At 41.9% G+C, this 24,594-nt stretch overlaps 3 protein-coding genes and 1 long non-coding RNA gene across 7 annotated transcripts in view; 2 read left to right on the forward strand and 2 right to left on the reverse strand.

Annotated features, from left to right (window-relative positions):
* Positions 1-3,064, reverse strand: part of LOC109415741 (partitioning defective 3 homolog) — a 330,408-nt gene extending 327,344 nt beyond the window's left edge. Inside the window, exons 1-2 of one of the 4 annotated variants that reach the window (XM_029855490.2) lie at positions 2,797-3,064; positions 1,811-2,198 (exon numbers count right to left, since the gene is read on the reverse strand). In XM_029855490.2, coding sequence (XP_029711350.2) covers positions 1,811-1,918 — 108 coding nt within the window. In that variant the 5' untranslated portion in view covers positions 1,919-2,198; positions 2,797-3,064. Of the gene's footprint in view, positions 1-1,810; positions 2,393-2,715 lie in introns of all 4 variants that reach the window. The other 3 variants (XM_062844044.1, XM_029855491.2, XM_062844053.1) reach the window with 3 other exon arrangements.
* An 8,354-nt stretch (positions 3,065-11,418) lies between these two features.
* On the forward strand, positions 11,419-12,359 carry LOC109431142 (activator of basal transcription 1-like). The gene is made up of 2 exons (XM_019707338.3): positions 11,419-11,926; positions 11,980-12,359. Exons 1-2 carry the CDS (start codon positions 11,536-11,538, stop codon positions 12,342-12,344), a joined length of 756 nt encoding a protein of 251 aa, XP_019562883.3. The 5' UTR covers positions 11,419-11,535; the 3' UTR covers positions 12,345-12,359.
* A 14-nt stretch (positions 12,360-12,373) lies between these two features.
* Positions 12,374-14,392, reverse strand: LOC115256450 (zinc finger protein 480-like). Its single transcript, XM_029855066.2, has 2 exons — positions 13,127-14,392; positions 12,374-13,067 (listed from the first exon to the last, which is right to left on the reverse strand). Exons 1-2 carry the CDS (start codon positions 14,069-14,071, stop codon positions 12,408-12,410), a joined length of 1,605 nt encoding a protein of 534 aa, XP_029710926.2. The 5' UTR covers positions 14,072-14,392; the 3' UTR covers positions 12,374-12,407.
* A 3,643-nt stretch (positions 14,393-18,035) lies between these two features.
* On the forward strand, positions 18,036-19,058 carry LOC115256519 (uncharacterized). Its single transcript, XR_009995950.1, has 2 exons — positions 18,036-18,394; positions 18,453-19,058. It is a non-coding gene; the product is annotated as an uncharacterized LOC115256519 (long non-coding RNA).
* Positions 19,059-24,594: the final 5,536 nt, after the last annotated feature.

Genomic DNA, 24,594 nt, shown 5'->3' on the forward strand with positions numbered 1-24,594 from the left:
ACGACGACAACAGACAAAATACGAACCGCAAGCGTACCTATGTGTATGCTGGCTGGGGTTGCTGCAAGTGTGATCTCAACGACGACCAGCAGCAATGGCTAACGACAGGGGGTTGATGGGTTCGATGGGGGATCCCGCACGGCGGAACCCTTCTGCCAACCAACAACGGGGGATTGTGTGTGCTGCGATGATGACGATGGATGATGAGCCTTGTGTTTGCTTATGGCTAGTGCGCGACCAGCTCCTCTGTGATTGCCTCCGATGGCGATGGGGGAATTTCAAGGTTGAACGGTGGTCGGAGGTCGATCGCATCTCGCATACTGGAGAGATGACGTCGCCATGGTTTAATTACTTCTTTATCTTCTTTACGTAACGTCAGAACTGGAATAAAGCCAGCTTCTCAGCTTGCGTTGTTTCGCATCACATTCAAGACGTCCGTGTACTTAGACTGTTCGATCTTGATGACGAGCGCATCGCCTTTCTCGCGCTTGGCACCTACTCTTTTACGCCTTGGTTTGACGTCCCTGACTTCCTCGACGTGCGGCTTTTTCTTCTTTTTTTTCCGCTCGAGCTTCGTCCAAGGGGGGTCCTTCGCTTGGTTCGCCCTATTCTTTTGTTGCTGAGGACCTAACAACATTTCCAGCTTTCTGGACGCCTGGCTGGGGTCCACCTTGCCGGTATTACTGACGACCTTCGGGGTTGGTATTCTCCTGGCCTTGCGGGCACCGCCAGACAGCTCCTCCTCTGACTGCTGCCTAAGCCTGACTAAGCCTCTGCGAGTGCTTATCACGAGCAGTCATATCCGCCACACCTTTTGGACTTCCTGCGAAAGTGAAGGCCTCCGTCTGGGTAGACTTCGTAACCTTTACTTTCACCGGTTCTGCCGCTACTGCAGTCTTCACGAGTTTCACGTGATCCTGCTTGGCATCGTCCATCGACTTACGAAGTCGCAATAGGGCCGTTTCCAGGTCCTTACTAATGTTGGACATCGTGGACGCGAAGTCGATGATCTTGCCAAGCTGCTGCTCAGTCACCTCGATTGCGGGACGTCCTTCTCTTTTTTGGTTGATGGCCCTCAACAACCACGCTCCGTCCAGTATCTCCACCGGATGGCTTGCCGGGGAGCGGATCGGAGCTCCCACGCTGGAGCTGCGTGCGCAGCTTCCCGCTCCTACCACTTCTTGCGAAGGGATTAGTCTCGCCACTACAACTATCTCCTGATGTTTGTTTTTGATTTTGATTAGACTTCATTCTTAAATCCCACGAGTTGCACGAGAAAAAAAGTCCACCACGCCAGAGCCCTGCATTAACGCGATAAGGGACGAAATACTGTGGGGGGTGCCCATGTACGCGTCTGACAGTATCGCTTCAAGCAGAGCTTCCAACAACTCCAAGCGCAGTATGGAGATTCCTGGAGGAATCTTGAAACAAATCCCAGACGTTCTGGGAATTCCATATAACTGTTGAAAGACCTCACGGAAGGAATCTCTGGATGATTTCTGGAAGAAGTTCCTGTAAGAGTTCCGTAAGGATTCCTCGGAAGAATCCCGGAAAGAACTCCTGGAGGAATCCCAGATAAAAGCTCTTCAGCAATCTCAGAAGAAACTCTTAGAGGAATCCCACTAGCGTCATAAATTAGCACTTTTTAAAGCGCGCGAAACCACATTTCGAATTCAATTACACTATCTATGGAAAGACGATTTCGCTAAGTCCGAATCGTAAACAACAAGGCCAGGAAACGTCGCAGCTATCTGAACCTGGAAAATCTCTAGAATTCTTAAACTTATCCGTAAATCAATACTCGACCTACCTTTCTCTTGTATCGAACAATGGCCTCCTGTTCCAGTTTCCTCACGGTCGTCCCCGGAGGGCACGGAACCACGAACCGTGCTGGTCCGAAACACACCGTAACCTTCATGTTTGTGGTCGCTGCTCCTGGTCCCTCGACGCTGATTTCTTAAGTTTCGCTCTTCCGTGGTTCACTGGCACCGAAATCTGGTGCCTTTGCCCTCTTCCTACTGCGGAAATCCAATCTCTTCGCAAATCAAATAAAGCAAGGAATCACTACTCACTGCTCAACATTCTCATTAATCACGGTGACCACACAAAACGTAACTTCAACTTGCGGATAATAACTGCTGGCCAACAATAACATCTAATGGCTCATCATCGCTGTTGCTTCATTATCGAATCACTCACTGAATATCGGAAACAAATTGAATGAAAAACACAAAATTGCACTGACTGTTGAAGCCACTCAAGACGGCGGTTGACATTTCGCTTCTAGCACCTGCCCTCGCGATTGTTGATTACTGCGTTGCCATAACAATCGATGTTTGAATTGCGCACTGACTGCTACGATTATTTTGCCCCTTTTACCGAATCAATCATTCTAGAAACCCAGTAAAAGCCAAACAAAAAACTTCCGAGTTCAATCTTCACTGTTTTCAGCAGACCAGCACATCCACCAGGTCGGTTCTAATCCGATTTGTTGCAGTCGCTGTTCACGCACACTCACACAATCATCCTTCTCACCAGGTAAACTTTTAGGCTTCTAGCCCCTCAACCGCACCCGGCTTAGAATTTTCAAATATTTTTACTCGGGGCGCCACGCATCCGACGAAGGGATGCAATGACGCTGATAATTGCAACAGCAACACGCACACACTCAAACATTCTCGTCGCTGATCCTCGCGAGAACACACGAAAAACCACCTGCCGCCCGTTGCTTGTGCTTGCTTGGTGCTGTGCTGAGCTGATCGCAAAAGCAATGATCACTCTTGGAAAATTCCTCACTTGCGACTTTGTTTGCACGCACTTCCCCGATTCACTTCACTATTTCACTAACTACGACGGTCTATTTTCCGCGGATTCCACTAAATTTTTCAACTTAAAACCGACGCGCAACCGGATTACATTTTACATTCTGTGGCTGAATCGGCCAATATTTTTTTGATGAACGCAGGAAAGTAAGGAGAGAAGGAACGACCCCAGCACCACAACAGACACGAGAAAACACACGGACACGTCCTTCAACGGCGAGCTCACAAAACGGACTGATTCGAAAAACGTTCGTCGTCTCGTCGCCTCGCGGCGGCCGCCGCGTTTTCGACGTTTCGAACGTTTAGCGGCTCGCAACGGTTGAAAACAAACGAACGGTTCCAGCAACGGAAAGCGTTCAAAACAAACCGCGCGGTGCGGGTGACGAAATGCATCGATTTGGCGGTTGCAAACGCTAGTGGGTTCGGGTTCCCGGGAAAATTTTGTCCTGGCTCATTGTTTCATTCAATGAGAGTCTAATTAAGGTGTGGAAGAAGATACTTCGTGTGCGTGCGATCCGTGTTTGGTCACATCTCACTATTACAAGCATTACAAGCGAGCTCCCATAAAGCGGGAGCCAGCCACAATGCTGCGTCGACTTCGACTTCAACTTCAATTGACAGCTCGGTTTGAAGCAATGGCACAAGCCACAATGATGCGTTGCGTGACGTCATTGTACTAAAAAAGCTGAAGTCGTTCTAAACTTTGGAAATTTTCAAAGTTGACGCACTGCAACGCAGCGTCCAGCATCAAAGCCAGTGTGGGGGAGCAATGTTTGCCTTTCTTTTTTGAAGAACAACTATAGGCATTTCATAAAATAATTTAAATGCAGCACATTTTGTGAAATTTTAATGGCATCGCCAAGGTGGGAAATTGTATTACAAGCAAGGTGCAGGCTGTTTAAGCCGATTACCGGTCTGTACATTTCCTCCCTTCGTACCTGCGCGTTTATGTCGCCGACAACGATTTTCACGTCACGCGGCGAGCAACCATCGTATGTTTGCACTAACTGCACGTAGAACGCTTCTTTCTCGTCATCAGGTCTCCCTTCGTGTGGGCAGTGGACGTTGATGATGCTGTAGTTGAAGAAACGGCCCTTAACTCTCAACATGCACATCCTTGCGTTGATCGGCTGCCACCCGAGATCACACGTTGTCGCATCTTGCCCAATACTATAAATCCTGTTCCCAGTTCATTGGTGGTGCCACAGATTTGGTAGAAGGTAGCCGCTCGATGCCCGCTTTTCCACACTTTCTATCCAGTCTAACAAAGTTCCTGCAACGCCACGATGTCGTAGTTGCAGGGATGTAGTTCGTCGTAAATTATCCTGTCACATCCTGCGAAACCTAGTGACTTGCAATTCCATGTTCTAAGTTTCCAATAGTAGTCTTTATTTCGTCGCGTGGGTCTTTGCCGATTGTATCGAGTCGTATTTTCTCCTATGTTATTCGCAATGGGGATTTTTACGGGTGGCTTATTGGGCCTACTACACCAACACTCCTGTCTCGCCGGAGGACCATCGTGCCAGTTCTGTTTAACATCCCAACCAACACTAGGACGATCACGCTGATGGAGTTACCACCTTGGATCTAGCTGGGCGTGATGTAGCATTTCTTACTCAGCCGCTGGATGCCAGAACAGACGCTGTTTGAGCCGCACCTCCTTGGTAAACAGACGCTCGGGTCGTACCTCCTCAATCTAGCTGAAGTCAGAAGGACAACAGTGCCCAGGGTGCACTTCCAGCTAAGCACACAACTCTTAGCTGGCGGTCTTTGTCATCGCTTGATCCGTGGAAGCATGAGGATAGGAACTTGTGAGAACCAGAGCTATGTTGGACGTTCTTCTTATGGACTCACCTGGTTCGATGCCCTGCTGGAATAAGACCGCTGCAGTCCAAATGGGTATTCTGTACGAAGCATGACAAGAACGGTAATACGATTAGGCATAAAGCGAGGCTCGTTGTCAAGGGCTATCTTCAGAAACCTGGAGTGGATTTTCAAGATACGTATGCACCAGTGACGAAGCTAACTACCATTAGAACTGTGCTAGCAGTTCAGAATAAATGCTGCTTCCATCAAATGGACGTGAAAACCGCCTTTCTTCATGGCGAGTTGCAAGAATCGATCTTCATGACTGTTCCGAAGGGCGGGAAGGTTAAACCTGGTGACGTGTGTCAGCTGCAGAAAACCCTTTATGGCCTTAAGCAATCCCCCCGTTGCTGGAACGAGAAAGTTCAACAGTGTCATGGTGAAACTCGGATTCCAGAGATTGAAGCACGATTATTGTCTCTACGTTCAGAAAGGAAGAACCGATGAAGAAACTATCTATTTGGTGCTGTATGTTGATGACCTCCTTATCGCTGGACCCAAATTACGCATAATCGAGGATTTGAAGAACAAGCTGACTCAGGAATTCAAGATGACGAATAGCGGTGGAGTGAATCACTTCCTTGGAATGAAAATTCAATACGATCACTCGAGTGGAAGAATGCTTCTGTCTCAGAGCACTGCCATTGAGAAAATTCTGGAGAAGTTTCGGATGAAGGAAAGCAACTCAATTCGAAGTCCAATGGAAAGAGGCCTACAACTGAAACGGAATACTACTGAAGAAATCCAGCAACCTTACCGGCAATTACTGGACCTCTGCTTCTCGGTTGGATACCTTGGAAGATTTCAGCAGCAGCCTGGAGAACGACACTCAACAGCACTGAAACGGGTGGTGCGATACTTGAAGGGATCACAACAATTGACGATGAAGTTCGAGAGACATGAAAGCCACCAGCCACTGACTGGATTTACCGACGCAGATTGGGCCGGTGATCAAGAAGACCGTAAATTGGTAAGTGGCTTCATATTCAAAGTTTACTGTAATTATGAGAAAACCATCTCAGCAAACTTTGAAACCAGGAAAAAATGTCCAGCTGTCAAAACGTAAAAATCGCTTCGCAAGAATTTGTCTTTTTTTACATTTCCATTGCCCTTTTACATTATTTTCTTCATATTTTAGGTTCAAAAACGAAAATCAACATTACGGACTGTTGTCTTTATTAATTTGGTGATATGAATTAGTCAATCGGTCATCATATGGAGACTACGTCGTAGCAGCATTATACTTGATCCCCACGAGAGGCTTGTGAATACATAACTCCCACAAGAGCCTTTGTTTGACCAACCTCAGATGTTGCTTTAATTTTAATAATTAAATCGTCTTGATCTCAGAAACGATGGTCGGGATTTTGAGTTTGGAGAACATTTATTCCTAATGACAATCAAGTCAAAACTCCGAAATACACTATCATTTCAACATCAGGTCTATGGTTCACCTCGAAGGACTACCATCTGTTCTATCTGAACAGGTCTTTACCCGTTACCCCTACCACCCTTTAGAATCATAGTAAAAGTTTGGTAACTCCACATTTGTCCTACAAAACTTTTCGAGAATTACCTATTACGTATTTCGTACTAAAAGTTCAACGTATGAGGACTTAAGTTTCGCCAGTTTTGTTCTCTTTGTCATGTGGGTTATGGGGGTCAATTAAACATAAAAACATCCCCAACTAAACTGAATTATACGGCTTAGTTACAGAAAATTTGGCCGATAAAATCCCTCATGAGGAACTACCAAAAATACTCAAGTTCTTTCCTCCCGATTAGTACGCTCTAGGACTAAGGTATTTAACCAGACTGTCGTGACATGAGAACAGAAGATTTGGGCAATTCCATAAAAGAAAGTGATGGTTTTGGCAGTTTCTTATTAACGAGGAGGAATCTATGGACATCATGCTGTAGATATATGCATATATGCTTCGAATAAACCTAAAACATAAAATAAATAATTTCAATTAAGATGTCCAAAATATAAATAACCAGAAAAACATGCGAAAGCGATTTTCATGACAATGGTCATTTTTCCTTGGATTCAATGTTTGCTGAGTTAAGTTTAGCATGTTTTCAGTTCAGTGCATCTGCCATTCTGACAAGCGTGGAAAGCTGGTCCTCGGCACCTTAGCACCTCGGCACACTAGGGCACACCAGGGCATACTGGTTGGCACATTAAAAAACGTTGGCACAAATGAAGTGTGTAGAGTGACTACCCCTTGCACTCGGTACAAATCTTGGTACAAATTGCGATTAAAATCATCGTCACGAAAATGCGATCGCCCAATGCTAAATACGTCTACCCCTTGTCTACCCCCGTTGGTTTGAACGATACCTCATGTAAACGTACTTTGCCTAAAATACTTCAAGTTTTTACGTCTATTTCAGACATACTAGCCGACTGGTATAGCCGGAAAAGGGCAATAAAATCATTGTCATACATGAGCTGCGTTCTCTCTAGCGCAGTTGGACGGCCGTGCGTCCGTCCGCGTTGAGCGCTCAACGCATACTGAGTTTGCACCGATCATATGGTTGGTGACGAAGTATGTGTCAGTCGAGCTTCAATATCAACATTCTTAAAACAATACGCGCACACTTGTTGTTGGTAGGCCGCGAGAGTGCGGGAGATTGGCATCTAAGAGCCGAAAGAGAGATAAAGTTGTGAAAGACGGACCCGGTTTAGGGTGGTGCTTCGAATCCAGTTTGACTTTCTATTCTGCAGAGTTGTAACTTGTTCTGTAGCTTAGTTGGTTAAAGCGCCGGACTAGCGATAACGGAGTCGTGGGTTCGAATCCCACCAAAACAAGTGGTAATTTTTTCACAAATTTATCTCTCAATTTGCCAATTAAACGTACTTTGCCTAAAATACTTCAAGTTTTTACGTCCAACGGAGTTCGTTTTTTAATTTGAACTTCTAGTAACTCTGTTGACATCGAAAAACACACTGATGGTAATAATTTTTGCTGTTTTGTTTTGATCATGCGTTCCGTTTCACCCCGTTCCATGAGCAGAATGCAAGGGGAATGACATATCCTTTTCTAACCGGAATATCCGCATTTATCCGTTTCTAACCGTCGCTAACCGTTGCTAAGCGAGCTGCTAAGTGAGCAGCGGTTAGACACGGTTAGCGACGGTTAGAAACGGATAAATGCGGATATTCCGGTTAGAAAAGGATATGTCATTCCCCTTGGCAGAATGACGTTTGAACCAGTTTTAGTTTGAACGATGTGTAGATTAGAGGGGGTCAAATTAAAAAGTGTTCAGATTAGATGAGGTCAAACCAACGGGAGTAGGGGAGGTTCATTTATTACGTCCAACGTTTTTCTGGATTTCTAGACCCCCCCTCCCCCTCTGTCATGCTATTTTCCTATACCTTATACACGTACTGTCACATTTTTCTAGACCCCCCCCCCTCCCCCAAATCTTGGACGTAATTTTTGAACGTCCCTTAGACGGTACACTGTGTTTCGCAAACCGTCAAGTAGGTGGCGGTACTGAGCATACGTCAAACAGGAGCAAAAACGATGCGAGCGCTATGATTGGGTGATTTTCGTACTACAGATTAATTTGAATTAAGCGCAGTTTCGAGTTCAAAGAAACTTCTTGAGCGATTCCTGGCAGAAATTTTCTACCACAGACAAACAGACGTAGCACCACCGACGAACCGACATGCCAGCTAGTGCAAAGGTTCATGAAATTCTCGTCCGAAATTTTAAAATAAAAACCGTTGAAAACTAGCGCCATCTGTTGATTTTGGTTCAGAACTATTTTAGCCGAAATATTTCGAACACTCTTAAATAACGCAACCCATAGGTGTGCTGGAATGAACAGATTCTTCAAACATTGGATAATGCTGTTTATTTTATAATATGTAATTACCAAAAGTTCTCATGATAAACTAAGAAAAGATAGATTCACGAACTATGTTCAAAACAAATTTTTTTAGGAGCGTAAAAGACTCAATAACACTAGTTTACAGCATTTTTGAACTCGGTAAGCTGATGATCATTTTTGGTGTAGAATCATGCCCTGAGTTCGAAAACGCGAAAGAAAAAAATTACAGTAGAGCGGAAATTTTTTCGACTTTCCATACAAGGTTGATGATTTGAAATCGATTTTTGTTCTATTTTTAAGCAAAGTCGCTCACTTCAAACATCTCATTCTCCGTAATCAATGCTCCGATTGAGCTGAAATTTTTACTGTAACTCGCCTACATATGATATGTCAAATAAACGTCGAAAGAGAATTTTTAAGTTGTTTTTTTCTTACATTTCTTCAAAAAAATTTGGGAATTTTGCTAATATTTAAGGAGATCGTCCCTAAAACTCGCCAATATCTTGAATTTCATCAATCTGACGCAAAACCTGTATTCGGATGATCGAATAGTATTGTATTCAGCTTTTAATTTATGGAAAAAGATTTAAAATTGGTTGAACAAAACGCAATATATTTGAATTTTGATAAATTATATATTTTGAAAAGTTGCAAAACTCGATATTGAGCTAAAACTCGAAAACTGTTCTACTTCAAAATTTTTGAAGGTCGGTTTCGAAATCAGCACTAAATTGTGCTTCAAAAATTTTGGTCGTTGACAGAAGTTCACGACTTTCGTTTTATTTTGTAAACTTGTGTAATCTTACAGAATTTCATACTTTGATTGGTTTAAACGTAGAGTGTTTGTTTGTATTCCGCGGCGTCGCCGTCGTCGGTGGTCATGCCTTCGTCATACTGCAGCCACTCTGCTGATTTTACCAGAACACAATTTCATATCTTAATTTTTAGAAAGCACAATTTATTAATAGGCCTAATTCATATAAGTCCTATTGACTTCTGGGAGATTTTCTTTTTTCACATAAAAGTTGAAACAGCAGTCAGCCCAGTCAGCGTCACTAAAACGGCAGCAGGAGCAGCATCATCGTCGCGACGCTTGCATAATCCGATGGGAATGTACCGTGCAGATGGTAACAGCCACCACTGTTTGGATTTATTTTCAGGCTGGAACATTTAATATAACATTCTTAATTGCTTCCTAAAATTCTTAAGCATCCCGTAATTGCCGTAATACTCCATTCTGAGGCAAAGCAAAGCTACAGATTGACAATACTGGCAATCACGTGTTTTTGTTTACACAGCGTTCGATCGAGACGCCGCGACGCCGGCTGTGTAAATGTCATGACGGGCTAAACGTCACTTTCAATTTGACACTAGCGATCACTGCAATTTGAATTTACCGTGTAATGGTTTCGGTCAAGTCTCGGAATCGAGTGGCACGTCGGTTTAGTCGGTGGTAGCACTTCGAACATTTTTCTATTCAAATCATAGTCGCAACATGTTCGCCCAATGCCAAAAGGCCTGAGTTTGGCCAACCATCAACTAGGTGAAGGTACAGTCGGAACCCGCTCGTTGAGCGACAACCTCCACCCAACCAACGGATTCGACTCGCTAGTTGGGTGAAGTGACAGCATCACAAGGGGCACGCGCATTGTTTTTTAAATCATGTTTAGGTTGGAAGTAAAAAGTAAAATTTTTCAATTTGTTTTACATTTAGAGCAAAGCTGATACGTTTTGCAAGATACATATATGGCCAATGCGATAAATAATTATTTTCACCCATTTTTAGTCGGTGAAGTGAAAATATAGATGTTTATGAAACCACCCGGACCAAAATGCAAGCACAAAACGCTTTCAATGATCGACAAAATAAAAATTGCCGATGTTTTGCATTTGTTTCGAAGTAATTGTACATATTGTTTTATTTTAAAGAAATATGAAATAGAAAATCTTCTTACTGATTATCAGTAAAGTTTAAGAAACCAAAAACTCATTAGCTCGCCCCTCGAAATTACAGATTGGTTGTCATTTTCAGTTTGACATTGAATTATGACATCCAGGTACTTTTTAGTTGGCTGACAGCTCAACTAACGGAGCCCCAACTAAAAAGTCACCCAACTATTAAGCTCCCAACCAGCGGGTCATGACTGTAGTGGGCAAACGTCAAACTCAAACAAAATCGATGCGAGCGCCACGGATGGCTGGTTGGCCAACTATCAAATTTTCAATCTAATCGTTAAATCGATGTACGATGTATATTATCAGAGTGTTACGTCTGTTTATCTGTGTTTCTACGGTGCCGGCCATTTGATTTGTCATTTCTTTTCAACTGCGTACTGCGATGGAAGAAAAACGGTTTCTTGGGCGATGCAGGCAAGGAATTTCCCAAGCATCAAGATAGGCCGAGAAATTCCTTCTGAAGCGTAGTTTCGAGTTCGAAAGGAATCGCTCAAGAAACTTCTTGAGTGATTCCTGACAGAAACTTTCTTCGGTGACCGCCATTTGAACTGTCATTTCTTCGCTACTGCGTACTGCGATCAAAGAAAAACCGGTTTCTTGAGCGATTCAGGCAAGGAATTTCCTAAGCATCAAGATAGGCTGATAAATTCCTTCTGATCTGCAAACAGCGCTTGAACTGCAAACAGCCCTTTAACCGTTAAAAAATGAAACGATGGGAAGTGAGTAGAGTGAGACGTCTATTTGTCTGTTTGCTAAACTACCACACCCCTAAAGAACCCAATTGTGGAAATGACACCGGGTGTAGAATACTGAGACGTAGTCCTACGTCAAAATGAATAAATACTTTCCCGGGAGTTCCATTTTCCCGGGACACGACACCTGTTTACATTTACAAAATCATCAAGCAAAAAATCTAGCAAAACAAGGAAACGTCAACCCAACGCGTGCACGCGCCGTCGCATTTTTTGAACAGTCGTAATTTTTGTGTAATTTGAACTGTTATTTTGTAATTATTATAAGTGTTTCTGCAAAAACCTAAGACACCATAATGGTCAAATCTGCTAAAAAGCTGAAGCGGAAATCCCTGAACGGTTCCCAGTGGGAAGAGGCGGCACTATCAGACGATGAGCCGCCGAAGCGGAAACTCGTCGTTGCACCGCCTGAAAGCGACGAAGACGACGACGAGGAAGATGTCGTGAGCGACCATTCGGAACCTGAGAGCGAGCAAAATTCCGAAGCAAACGATGACTCGGAACCGGAATCGGAAGAATCTGAACCTAAACGCAGCAAAGTAAAACTGGTCACACCGTTGAAAAAGAAGAAAACCGGCATCATCTACATCTCGTCGATTCCGAAGCATATGAACGTGACGATTCTGAGGGAACTGCTCGAACCGTACGGTGATGTGGGGAGGATCTATTTGCAACCGGAGCGGAAAGGTTGGTATATTTTTTTCACGTAATTCGTAGAAACTAATAATGAAATCTTTCAGACGGTGCGATTAAGAAGAAAACGGCCAAAGGAAAGCGTGCCATGCTGCGGTACACCGAGGGTTGGGTGGAATTCAAACGGAAGCGGGTGGCCAAGGCGGTCGTCCAGCACCTCAACACCAAACCGATCAGCGCCAAGAAGAAGTCGGTGTTCTGTGATATCCTGTGGAGCATGAAGTACCTGCCGCGGTTCAAGTGGATCCACCTGAGCGAACGGTTGGCCTACGAGCGAGCCGTGTACAAGCAGAAACTTCGGACGGAGATCGCCCAGGCCCGGAAGGAGGCCAGCTTCTTCCAGAGCCATCTGGATCAGAGCGAGGCGGTGCGGAAAAAGGCGAAGAAGGAAAAGAAGGCGAATAAAGAGTAGGTTCGGATCAAGTAAGTACAAGAACAAGATAATTTTGATCAAGCTTTTGAAGAATGGCCTTGCCTAGCCTTTATTGTCGTTCCCCTCGGGAAGGTTGTACCCCTGTTTGGTGAAGTCGTACAGTTGGCCAATGGTGCTGGCATCCACCACTCCGTCGATCTCCTCCGGTAGCAGGTTGTTCCCGTCGTCGAAGAACACGATATGCTCGTTGCTGCTGTAGATCAGATTGACCCCGTCGTCCTCGATGATGTTCTGCAGCGCGATCTGGTTGGCATCGATTTGGCAGCAGATCTCGTTCAGTATCTCCTCGTTGATTGCCCCGTCGCCAAAGTCCGGAGGTTCCGCCACCATTGCCAATGGTTCCTGTTCCGATGACCGGGACATGTTCTGTATTTCGGCTGCGTGATTCTTCGACAGGTGACTCATCAGGCGAGCACGGATTCCGAAGGCCGCCGTACAAAACTGACATTTGTAGGGCTTTCCCAAGTGCTGGTACATGTGAACCTTCAACTGTTGCTTCTGCCGGAAGGATGCTCCACACAGCTTGCATGATTCCGGTCTTTCATCGGAATGAATCTTCAGATGGTCCTTCAAATGGGAAGAGGAACTAAAAACCTTTTTGCAAATTTCGCACGAATTGACCTTGGGAGTTTCATCCGTTGGGTGATACTTTGCCACATGGGCCGTCAAGAAAGCTCGCTTCAGGAAGGTTTTCGAGCAAACCTAGAACAATATTAACAATTGATGATTCTTATGGAATGATAACAGAACTGATGTTTTACCTCGCACCGGAATCTCCGTCCCAGGTGTATCGAACGGTGCGTCTTCAGCGAATCCTCCTTTCCGAACGTCTTCCCGCAAACGTTGCACGCAAACTGCTTGATCCCCGCGTGCTGAATCAGCTTGTGCTCCGCCAGCGACCCATTCCGGGTGAAACTCTTCTTACAAATGTCGCAATGGTACCGCTTCACGCCCTGATGCACAATCTCCAGATGATCCTTTAGCTGCTTCTTCGTCTTGAACCCCTTCGCGCAGACTTCGCAAAGAAACTCCCGCTCCAGCTTCTCCTCCTTCCCGATCGCATTCCTATGTTTCAACTCGTGATTATACCAGCTGCTTCTGGCCCGGAACCACCGTCCGCAGTACCGGCACTTGTACTTGTTCTCGCTCGAATGGATCTCCTGATGCCTAGCCAGCATCTTCCTGTTCTTGAACACTTTCTTGCACATCTCGCATCGCTGCTCCCCCTCTGCCAGTGGCTTCTTGAACCGTTCCTGCAGGTCACCATCCCCAGCAATCAAATCCTCGGCAAAGTCCTCCTCCAGCCGATCGTTCCGCACGCTCCCGATCGAGCTCTGATCCAGCTGGCAAATGATCTCCGCTATGCTGGCCTTGGTCTGCAGCTCTTCGTACGCCCTGACCGCCTTACTTCGGAACAAATAGAACTGCTTCAACTGTTCCACGCACCGGATGCACACATGGCACGAAATGCCACCCAGCCTAAAATGGGGCGCTTCCTCTTGAATTAGAGGAAGCTGCGTCAATTCGCTGTAAATACTGCCCAGCTGAATGGCCACTTGCGTGCCCATTCCGGAGAGCGATTGTTCGCCGTCTTCGGTTACTGCTGAGGAAGGAACTGGAGCGGGGAGCTCACAGCTGGTGAAGAGATTCATCATTGGTACGCATTCTGCCAGGCAGGTCCGGCAGACCACTTCCGCAGGGTTCATTCGACACGGTGTATGATAATTACAAAACTTTCATATAAATTGTGCTTGAACTCTCCAAAAAATGCTCAGTTATTCAAAGAAAATCCTTCTTCTTCTCTTCTTCTTCTTCTCAATTCTGGTGCTCTTTGCACAGAGCCAAAGAGCGGAAAAATGGCGCAGCGAACTAGCGCTATATTGCCAACGAGTTTTCGTTTATACTCCAATGGAGTTTACTTTCTGGCGAGCACGCCGCGGAACACGACCAAACGTGTTGGTCGCTGCAGTCGTACTGAAAAAAAAGAAAATCCTGAAAATGACTGCTTCAGCAAACTGATGTTGTGGAACCCGCGAAACACAAAATCGTTTTATTTGTAAACATTTCAACGTCAAATTTGCAGAGTCCAACTCTCGAATCCAGTGATGCCAGTCTGCGTACAGTTTCACGGGCGTACATAGAAACAAAAAAAACAGGTGTTGTGTTCCGGGAAATTTTTAAAAGAAAATCCCGGGACCTTTACAAAACCCTTGGAAAAAAAATGGCGCAGCCAGAAACATCGGGCATAGGAAAAATATTTTCGTTTTAATCGCTGAATAGACGAAAACCACGAAAATTTCCTGGGAAAATTAACCCAAATATATTGAATTCTAACGGGCCTTTTCATTTGACGTCTTAAATCGGCTGATTTTTCGGGTTCTACTTCTGTGGAAATGACAAGTCCGTGTTAGTAGCTGTTGTTCAACCGTTGTAAACAAATGCATGCACGGATATGTCATATGAAAAGGCCTCCCTGATAAAAAAATGTCATAAAAATACGATAAATTTTATTGTAACAACACCATTTTTTCGAAAAATATTCACCATTAAACGTATTGTAATTTACTCGGCACACTCACCATCACCCCTATTGTTCTATACCATTCGGCGAATGGTAAATGGCCCTTTACAATAAAAAATTGTGGTCGTTATGTATCTTAACCATAAAATTTTGAGAAAATTTTCATACATTTTTTCGCGAAAAACAATAGAATGTATTGTGTTTTTATGAGACATTTTTAGGGCAATTTTCAAAAGATAACAATATGTATATCTTAATGTTTTTCATTGTTCTTACAATACAAATACAATTAATAGAATGGCGTCAAATGAATCGTTGTTCCAATAAAAATACAATAATATTTGTTGTTATTTGTAAGCAGTTTTCGCTTTTGAAAATCCATAGAAATTATATTTCCCGCTTACATTTACATGCAGTATTTACGAGCACGAACGGCCGCCAGAATGATATGCACATTTTATGATAAGAATCAAACACTGACATGGGGTGGGACACTCAATTTCGTATTAGAAATATTAATGATATTAGGGTAAGTGTGCCCATCGTTGTGGTATTAATGTAAATTCATTTTAAAAACAATGATCGTACCATCTAATGAAGGGTTGCAAAACGTTAGTTGGTAGTTTTCTATCCAAATTTGCTTGGAAAAATATAAAAACTATCGTTTCTCTCTGTTTTCGATCATAAATCGCTTACCACAACATTAGGCACACTGTTCCTATTATGGAAGTAAAATTTAATTTTGGTTCCTATTGTTGCGGTATCCCATTGAAATCATATGGGATACCGCAACATTAGGAACACTACCGCAACAATAGGAACACAGCAGCAAAAATTTCAAGGAAATTTTTTTTTAAATAGGTTTTTGGGCAAATCTTAAGCACACAAATGGTGCAATCTCATAATTTAAGCATAATACATCTATTAAAAATGCCTTTTGGTAACATTTCAGCCGAAAAAGTGCTCAATTGCCACTACCGCAACATTAGGTACTACCACAACGAAGGGAACAATTACCCTAATGCCGATATTATAATTATTATCAAGTGCTCATTGATTTATTTTCCATTGTTTTAGCTGTCAAAACGATAAAAACATCACGTTTGAACTTTCTGGGGGGGGGGGGTTGGTATTGGTGGAGGTACCAAATAATTTTGAGGAGAATTACCGGTAAGGTTACGAGGAATCGATTTGGCACCTCCGTCAGCTTAATTTTGTGTAAGTCAGTTAAATTTGAAAACTCAGCTAGGGTGTTTTACATTTGGACACAACTCGGCCGATCCCACGGGAGTCGAGAAATATGCTTGTTGGGAGAAATTCCGCAGAACCGTAATAAGTTGATTTGATGCTTGTAGCTGATTTTAATCAACGTGTGCAGAGTGTTCTAGGTGATTGCAGAAACTATTTTCTGCTGAAATGAAATCTGGTGAGGCAGTTAATACACCTTGGGTATGAAAGGTATGTGATTGAACGGTATCTCGAGAACGAGCGAACTGTGGGAATTTTATTTCATGCGGCAAGATGATGTATTGTTTAACATACATTCATAATTAGGTATATATAATCTCAAGCCTATATTTCATAGTACATTCGTATCCAATCTATTTGTTAGGTAATACGGGTTAGGTAATGAGACGTCCGATTTGGATGTGGTATTCGGCAAAGTTGTAGCTGATAGAGTAGCCTAGGAGCACCAAGGGCCAACTAACACTCTAGGGCACTTGGAAAAATGCTACGGTCAATTGAATGAAAAACGTCCTTTTCCCATAGTAATTCCCATACAAACTTTGAAGGGCTTGTGCACTCACAATTTTCAACCAAATCAGCTCAATTTTTGGGAGAAGACTTAGAATCTGGTTATGAATCGAATAAGCGGTGTGGAGCAAAAACGATTTTTTGAACTACGCTAATGATCCATACCATAAATCGTTCACAATTTATGTGGCTATTAGTATCTGTAAATGCAGGAGAAAAATGTTACCGAGAAATATGAATTCTTTGGTTTTTCAAAGGCGAAATTTGTTTACATAACAACAAATATTACACGAATAAAAAATTCCATATTGAATGTACAGGGGATAGACAAAATGATCGGGACAAGCAAAATTTTCCCTTCTCGAAAAAATTTCAAATAGCTGTAACTTTTCGAAAAAAGCATCAAATATTCTCAAATTTTCACTGTAAGTTGATCAACCAGATGTGTATCAGTGGACATAATTTGGTAAAGATCGGGCTATTCTGCACGAAGTTATAAAGAATCTAGAAAAAGGTAAAATTATCCGATAGCCAACTTTGAGTTGTTATATCTCTAAATTCAATGAACCAAATGCAATGATTTTTTGACAATTTATGAGTTATATAATGAGCTTTGAAAAACTTTTGACTTAACTTATAATTCTTAACACGGAAGAAAATTATAAAGATTAGATTATTTTTCTAATAATACATCAAATTTTCTTAAATTTCATCATCGTTTAAAAATTCAAGATGCTAATTATAGTTCACTTAAATTCCTTCTATTTGTCTTGAATATAAATATGATTTGATATAAAGTATTAATATAGCCGGCAACTCATTAAAAAAGTAATGGGATGCATATGAAAAATAGACCAATTCACTGAAAAATCGTAAAATAAATGAAATCGCTATAACTTTTTCTCTTGTTAATAATTTCAAGTTGATTCAAAAGTTTTTCAAAGCTCATTATATAAGTCATAAATGGTCAAAATTTCATTACATTCGGTTCATTGAATCCGGAGATATTGTGGATTTAGCACTAAATTGGTGTCGGAAGAAACTTCATTGACTTCCGCTGCCTTGCCTATGCGTTAAACATAACGTCGGAAGTAGTGCGCTGTATAGAGCATCAGATTTACTACACTGAAATAAATTTTAGAGTAATCTGAACCATTCAACCATGTTCAATTTTACCATATCCAAAAATAGTAATGATAACCATGGTTTCGATGATAATTACGATGTTTCTGTTCAAATTTACTATGATCTAACAGCCAACCGAATAGTAATTGGTATCATCAAAAATAGTTCCCATAAACAAATCTTTCGTGTTTGTCAGAACCATGTTTGAGTTTACCTCTTATATTTCCATGGTAAGTTTCAACATGTTCCATGGTTTTTCATTCAATGTGACTAAACGTAAAACGCAATTTCTGTAACCATATTTTCTTTGAGGAATTTTGCAGCTGCTGGTAAAATTGGGGCAAAGTGTTCACGGTAAGCAAATCGTTCATCGATCTCTGATTAAGCTAGTAAACTCTATTTGTTCATTTCAGAACTTGGCCACCAACCGTACCGTATCCTTCCGGCATAAAAAACTACTTTGCCAACGAACCGCAGTTTCTAAATCGATTTGCTTAGTGGTTTTGTTCCGGAGATAATAAGCAACAGCAAAACTTGATGGAGAACTCCGCTTTTGGCATCGGAAATGCAACTTCGAAAAGCTTTTCATCGTTTAAAATCCGCTGCCAATCATCAAAATGGAAATGAAGTATGAGCCGTAATGAAGGATAAATTTTCTGGTATTTTTCATTCGTTACTTTTTCCAGCTAGCGCATGCTTCACCAAGAGGATTCCAGATAAACCTCCTACCATCGAACAGCAGAACATCCCATTCGATACAGTGGACCTTCCGATGAAAGTTCCGGATAGACTATCATTTCTCCAACTTAGTACCCGTCTGTATAATTTTCCGGACAACGTCACCCACTTCCACTAGGCATCCTCCAGAAACATCATCCGGACCGAAAAACTACGCTGGGAGCGAGTACTTTAAATAGCTCCGCTGATGATGACCAAGAAAACACTGCCCCAACGTCCCCCGGAAAATTGTTGTTTAAGTATTTATTCTCGTGTTTATTATATTTATGATAAGTTTTATTTGGTTAAAAATTAATAAACTTGATTTTTTTTATTCATCTACAGTTTATTTTTAAACGTAAACAAAAATGAATGACACTACTGCTGAACTACGCGCATAGTTAATTGAACCATATTACGATAGTCAAACTTACCATGCCGCTTGTCACACGCATGGTAAAATGAACTATGAAAACAGACTTGAAAATACCATAAAATGTAAATAAAAAATGACATGGTAAATTGAACCCTGCACATGGTAGTTTCAAAAATAAAACATGGTCTACCAAAATCAAGTAGTAAAGTTGTTTTAATTTCACCCTCGGTTTGGTCACCGTTACTATGTCCTTTTTTTCAGTGTATACAGCGCACTATTTCCGACGTTATGTTGAATGCATAGGAAACAAAGTCCAAATTAAGTCGTAGCACTCGGGCTCAGACTGGGTACCACTTCTAGTACTACATTTGGTCCCCGGTACCCAAGTTTGACGTTTGGCTGACTACCTCATTTATTACTAACTTTGTCTACTATACACACGATGATGTAGTAGCTCATGACAACAAACTATTTTCAATGTGTCATGATTAGCTCGCTGAAAAGCGTTTCGAATCCGCAGTTGTTCACAAAGATTTTAGGCTTTTTACATCACTTTTGATTTATCTGAGCATTATTGGTCAGCTTAAAGTTATCAGACTTCTAATCCGATTGACTACTTTAAATCGCTTGTAAATCTAGAGCTAGATCCTCATAAAAGTACGATACACGAGTCCCGGTTTGTGGGTCGGAGTGTTTCGCTCTGGAGTGATTCGAACTTTTTTTTTCCAGTCAGTTCGGATTTCCTGGCGGCTGGTCCCTCTCCCCCAACTGGTGCTTTAGCGTTAGTCGGAACTGAAGCCGATCGAGATCGGGTGGAGCCAGAGAGAAGCTTTAGCCTGAACCACCTGATCAACTATGGAATCTTGTGGGCTGTTCCGAAGCACCGTGACACGGTGAATAAGAGCCTTTGTTCGGATTCTGAACGGTACTAAAAAGTTCGCGAGGAAAACAATGAGGCTAAGAGTCAAACAAGCTGAGTCTGGAGCTGGTCGACAGGTCGACAATGACATGGTGACTCTGTACGATTGGGAAAGGGAAGAACAACCGGAGGAGTTTTGGTAGGAGAAGCTTATCAGATGGAGAAGATCCGACCGGTGTGGCTTAGCAAGAATCTGCTGCGGCGAATTATTCAAAAACCAACCGATACGGCGGAAGTGGAATCGGAAACTCAGTAATTGGGAATCGATTTGTTGGTTTAACAATGAAGTAGATGGGTTTTATTACTGGATATACTATATTATGTAATTCAAAGCATTCTACTTCAATAGCTTCTCGTGAATCGAAATACTGGTGGGGCTTGGACTTAGCACAATAGCAGATAAAGGATTATTTTTAACACCAGGCCAAACCACTGTCGGACCCTGAATCACATCCTCATTTCAACCATGTTATGCTTCTAATAACGCCCTGCCATGACCCAGGGTGGCTTCAGTCTGACTAGTGAGGAGAACGTCAATCCGACAGCCCTAAATTCCTACTGCATAAGATCGAGAACTTATGTTAGGAATTAGGATATGGGCTTGGCTATATGTTCCGACGTATTGGAGATTGTCTGCGATATAAGTGCAGTAGCTTGTTTCTTGGCATCTATCATTTCCACTTCCGTATCCTAAAATTCAAAATAAATGTGAAATTCTTGCAAGAAAATGATCAATTCATACGTTACCCACCAGAGTCTGATATTTTTTTCTGTTTATATTTGTATAAACAGTAGTTAGTTGCTCATAGCAACATCAGCGGAGTACTAGGTTTTTTATTTGTAGAAAAGTACAAGGTATTATTATACGAAGGTATTATATTTTTTTGGTCTAGTACATCATGAACCCCGAAATTTCACACCAATGTAAGGGACATGGACGACTTTATTTGGACTTTGTAGGAAAGGCAGCGGAAGTCAATGAAGTTACTTCCGACACCAATTTGGTGCTAAATCCACAATATAACAACTCAAAGTTGGCCATCGGATAATTCTACCTTTTTTCTAAAATGCTTATAACTTTGTGCAGAATAGCCCGATCTTTTCCAAATTTTGTCCACTAATGCATAACTAGTTGATCAATTTACAGTGAAAATTTGAGAATATTTGATGCTTTTTTCGAAAAGTCACAGCTAAATGAACATTTTTTGAAAAGTGTAAATTTTGCCTGTCCCGATCATTTTGTCTATCCCCTGTATAAGAAAATGTTATACATTTTTGCCATTTCGTTTTTCTTTTAAAACTTATTTGATAGTGTAACATAAATCATAACACTCGATGAATAAAAATTATAAGTTCGACTTATGAATACCATACCTTATTTGTAATAAATAATATTAGACGTGTTATAGTATGTATTGCTCAAACCAAATAAATGCTATAATCGTATATTTTGATATAGATTCTGAATATTTTACTGTTTTTTTTATTATTTTTTAAAATAAAAATAACAAAGTTTTGAGCCCTATTAACACATTACTGTTTTATTTGATATTTTATTTGGCGCTAACATATCGCATTTGAAAAGAAAGGTCCGGCAAAGCATTATGATCTCGATTGCGATTTTATATCAGGGCCTTCTGAGGGCCGTTTCTCCGGTTTTCGTACGGATCGAGGGGTTGAAGTGGCTGCACCTTGCCTACTAATAGTTCCTGACTGTTGAAGTTTTTGGAGACGGTGTTCGAGTCGAATAATGAGATACCACCGTTGAATTGCGTCGATAACGTGGTTAGGCAGTGACTGTTCCGGGAATTGAAGAACGATTCGGTGTCCATCATGGTGCTACTGATGCTGCTCCTATTCATCAACATTTGGTTTTGCTGGATAGGGTGCACATATCCAATACTGCTGGGCGGGCGCGACAGGCAGCCAGTGGTCATGATGAGGCTCTGGAAACGATGATTTCGCTGTTCCGGACAGTGTCCATGACGATTTTTCGGAATACTCTGTCAAATAGGAAAGTTTTATGCGCTATAGCATAGACGTAAAGATAATTTAATGATTATACATACCGTGATTTTCAACTGGTTTTATGCAGAGGTTTGCAAAATAAAAATTGGTACCAAAATGGCTTCCTCCTTCCTCCGTTGACGACGGCACCGTTTGTTTGTAGTGGTTCAAGTTTTCAAAACCAAACCTTACAAAATATATTAGGAGAATGTTATACCAATCAATACGAAACTGGCGAATTTGTTGTGACGCCAGTCGTTCCCCCAGTAAAACCGCCCAATACTGGTGATTATGACGCCACGCTTTCAATGTCAGTTTGCTCCGCCCATTTTCATCGAAGCAAGACTGAGTGGACTGAGTTCGCCAATCTAGTGACCATGACAACGAGAAATTAAAAATGATCTTTATTTACAGATTACGTTCCGGGGAAGCAAAAAAACAACGCGAAACGAGAGGAATGATTGTACCCACTGCTGCCGTACACTCTTTTTTCTTCGCGTTGGCCCTCACCCCCACACGGCTGCTTCTGCACTAACATGTGGCCTGAGTCTTCTCTCCGGGCCAGCTCGGGATCGGTTGGTTTGAGCCCGTACTCGGCCAATGGGAACCAACACTTAACGGAGATGGATGGGAGAGCTTGTGTACTCGACATCGGGAGCAGTTATCGGTCCCTGACCGACACAGGTATCTTGGGCGAATGGGATGGTTGCTCACCGGATCCTTCGACGTGGTGATTGGTTCCTGACCGACACAGATGGCTTGGGCAAATGGGGTGATTGTACCCCGAATTTCCCGACGTGACCGACCTGGCCGATGCACTGGTTTGGATGAATGGTGTTTGAGAATATTGAGTTGTATTTCGATCATTCATTAGGTAGTGGCTGTGGTTATACCACAGACAAACAGACGTAACACTTGCGAAATTTCCATCGACCACGCTTTTAACGATCATTTTAAATTTTCATAGTTGTGGCTTTCACAACCAGAGGCGCGCGCATCGTTTTTCTATACGTTTGACGTTTCACATTAGCGCCTTCTGTTGATGATATGGCACAACATAGTGATTCGTGCAACTTTTCCACCAGGTGATGGTAGTGTGAACTGGGCGATGGATTTCCATAAAAATCGTTCAAGGTGTTACGTCTGTTTGTATGTGGTTATACTATTCAGCCATAACACAAAACTTATTCATGTTATAAGTCAATGTTATGGCTAATAATAAGTTTTTGTATGAACATAATTAGTTGATGTAATGAAATTAATTACAGCGTATCTAATAACGAATATTAATTGATCTTTATAGAAAATATCATTGAATTTCTTTTCGTGTACAAATAAACAGCTGAGATATTAACGAAAGAGAGGGAAACCAAAGAGAGCCTCTCTTCTGCAGATAGGACCTTTAGACATCTAGATTGAGTTTAAATAAGGGCGAAAGTAACATGAGAGAGTTCTCTTCATCGACTTTCTCTTCTGCAAATTAAAGTGACAAGATGCAAATTTAATCGAACTTTTTTACACTTAGACGCCCCGCATTGAAAAATACGATCAATGGAATAGTTCATATCATAAGATATTTGTTCGTGGAATGATTATTATAAATGGTGTAATAGTTTAAACATTGGATTATTGAGGTTGGCAAATTGGCATTATTCAATATTTTTCAGATATCATATTACTTATGATAATGATACGTCCAATAGTGAATTAATCATTTTTAATAATATGTTTTTTGTACGGTCGGCAAACAAAAGCACTCTTGACGAGATTTTACGATGTTTAATCATTGCAATCGTCTTGGAATTTATAAAATAAATCCATTTGTGTAACTTAGTTGCTGAAATTCCCACTTCTGGGTTCTAACGAATATCACCTTGTAGCAAATTTCTGCTTCTTTTGATGTCTTTTGTTTCTGCGCGTCAGCAGCAGCCGTTGAGGACTATTAATTGCAAATTCCTTGAAAAATTCTCTTGAAAACTCACCAGCACTCACCTGGGGGTAGCCCAGCATGCAAAAGTCGAACTTTTGGTCAAAGGTCGATCGGTTGTTGATACCGGGCACTAAACTCCAAAGGTTTCTCATTACACTAGAGGATTCTCGTATCACAAACTTCTGTAATTCCAAATCTTTCCTAACCGCTTCTCCAGGCGAAGAACATCTATACATTTGAAGCAACCGCGAGCACTGATCCGATTTGGAGTAGTGAATAAGCACCGCGCAAGGAGTAGTGGAAGCAACATCCGAAATCACATAACAGTTCGATTCCCGCTTTAACAAAATACTTAATAAAAAAAACAAGAAACTGAACAATCATTCACATAATCGTAGACAAATTTGACAGTGCTCGACAAATGCCCGCAGGGGTGTGCTTTTTTCAGTCGGCAAAACAGATTTGATGAAATATTTCGGTTTTGTTTTTATTATTCGTTGTATCATAATGCCGATGATAAAGTAATCATAACATGTATAATTCCGCAAAATATTTGTTTGAGAAAAATGGCATTTTTGAATGGTAACGATACTTAACAACCCATTCAGTCTATCATTAAAACATCGATAATGGTAACTGCTATCATTAATATAATTTGTTGTATCATGTGTTTATCATCCAGTTTACGATAACACGTATGATCAGAAAATGATACTGTTGTGACGGCCGAGAGAAATAATAACCACAACAGCTAACTGATAATTTCACTTTTATTAATCACTTTTAGTCTTGTTTAGTTATAATAATTAGGTGGCTTTTCAGCCGCGACCGCGAACATGGTTCGTACGCGCGTCCGTTCGCTAACGGGTTTCAACTTGT

Source organism: Aedes albopictus, chromosome 1 (assembly GCF_035046485.1).
Source record: "Aedes albopictus strain Foshan chromosome 1, AalbF5, whole genome shotgun sequence".
Classification (NCBI taxonomy): Eukaryota; Metazoa; Arthropoda; class Insecta; order Diptera; family Culicidae; genus Aedes; species Aedes albopictus.

What these genes read in the sequence shown, in the direction of transcription:
- LOC109431142 (XM_019707338.3), top strand. Translation starts at nt 11,536, where the DNA reads ATGGTCAAATCTGCTAAAAAGCTGAAGCGGAAATCCCTGAACGGTTCC. An exon ending in TTTGCAACCGGAGCGGAAAG is followed by an intron (nt 11,927 to 11,979) that starts GTTGGTATATTT and finishes GAAATCTTTCAG; the next exon opens with ACGGTGCGATTAAGAAGAAA.
- LOC115256450 (XM_029855066.2), bottom strand. Translation starts at nt 14,071, where the DNA reads ATGAACCCTGCGGAAGTGGTCTGCCGGACCTGCCTGGCAGAATGCGTA. An exon ending in GACGGAGATTCCGGTGCGAG is followed by an intron (nt 13,068 to 13,126) that starts GTAAAACATCAG and finishes ATATTGTTCTAG; the next exon opens with GTTTGCTCGAAAACCTTCCT.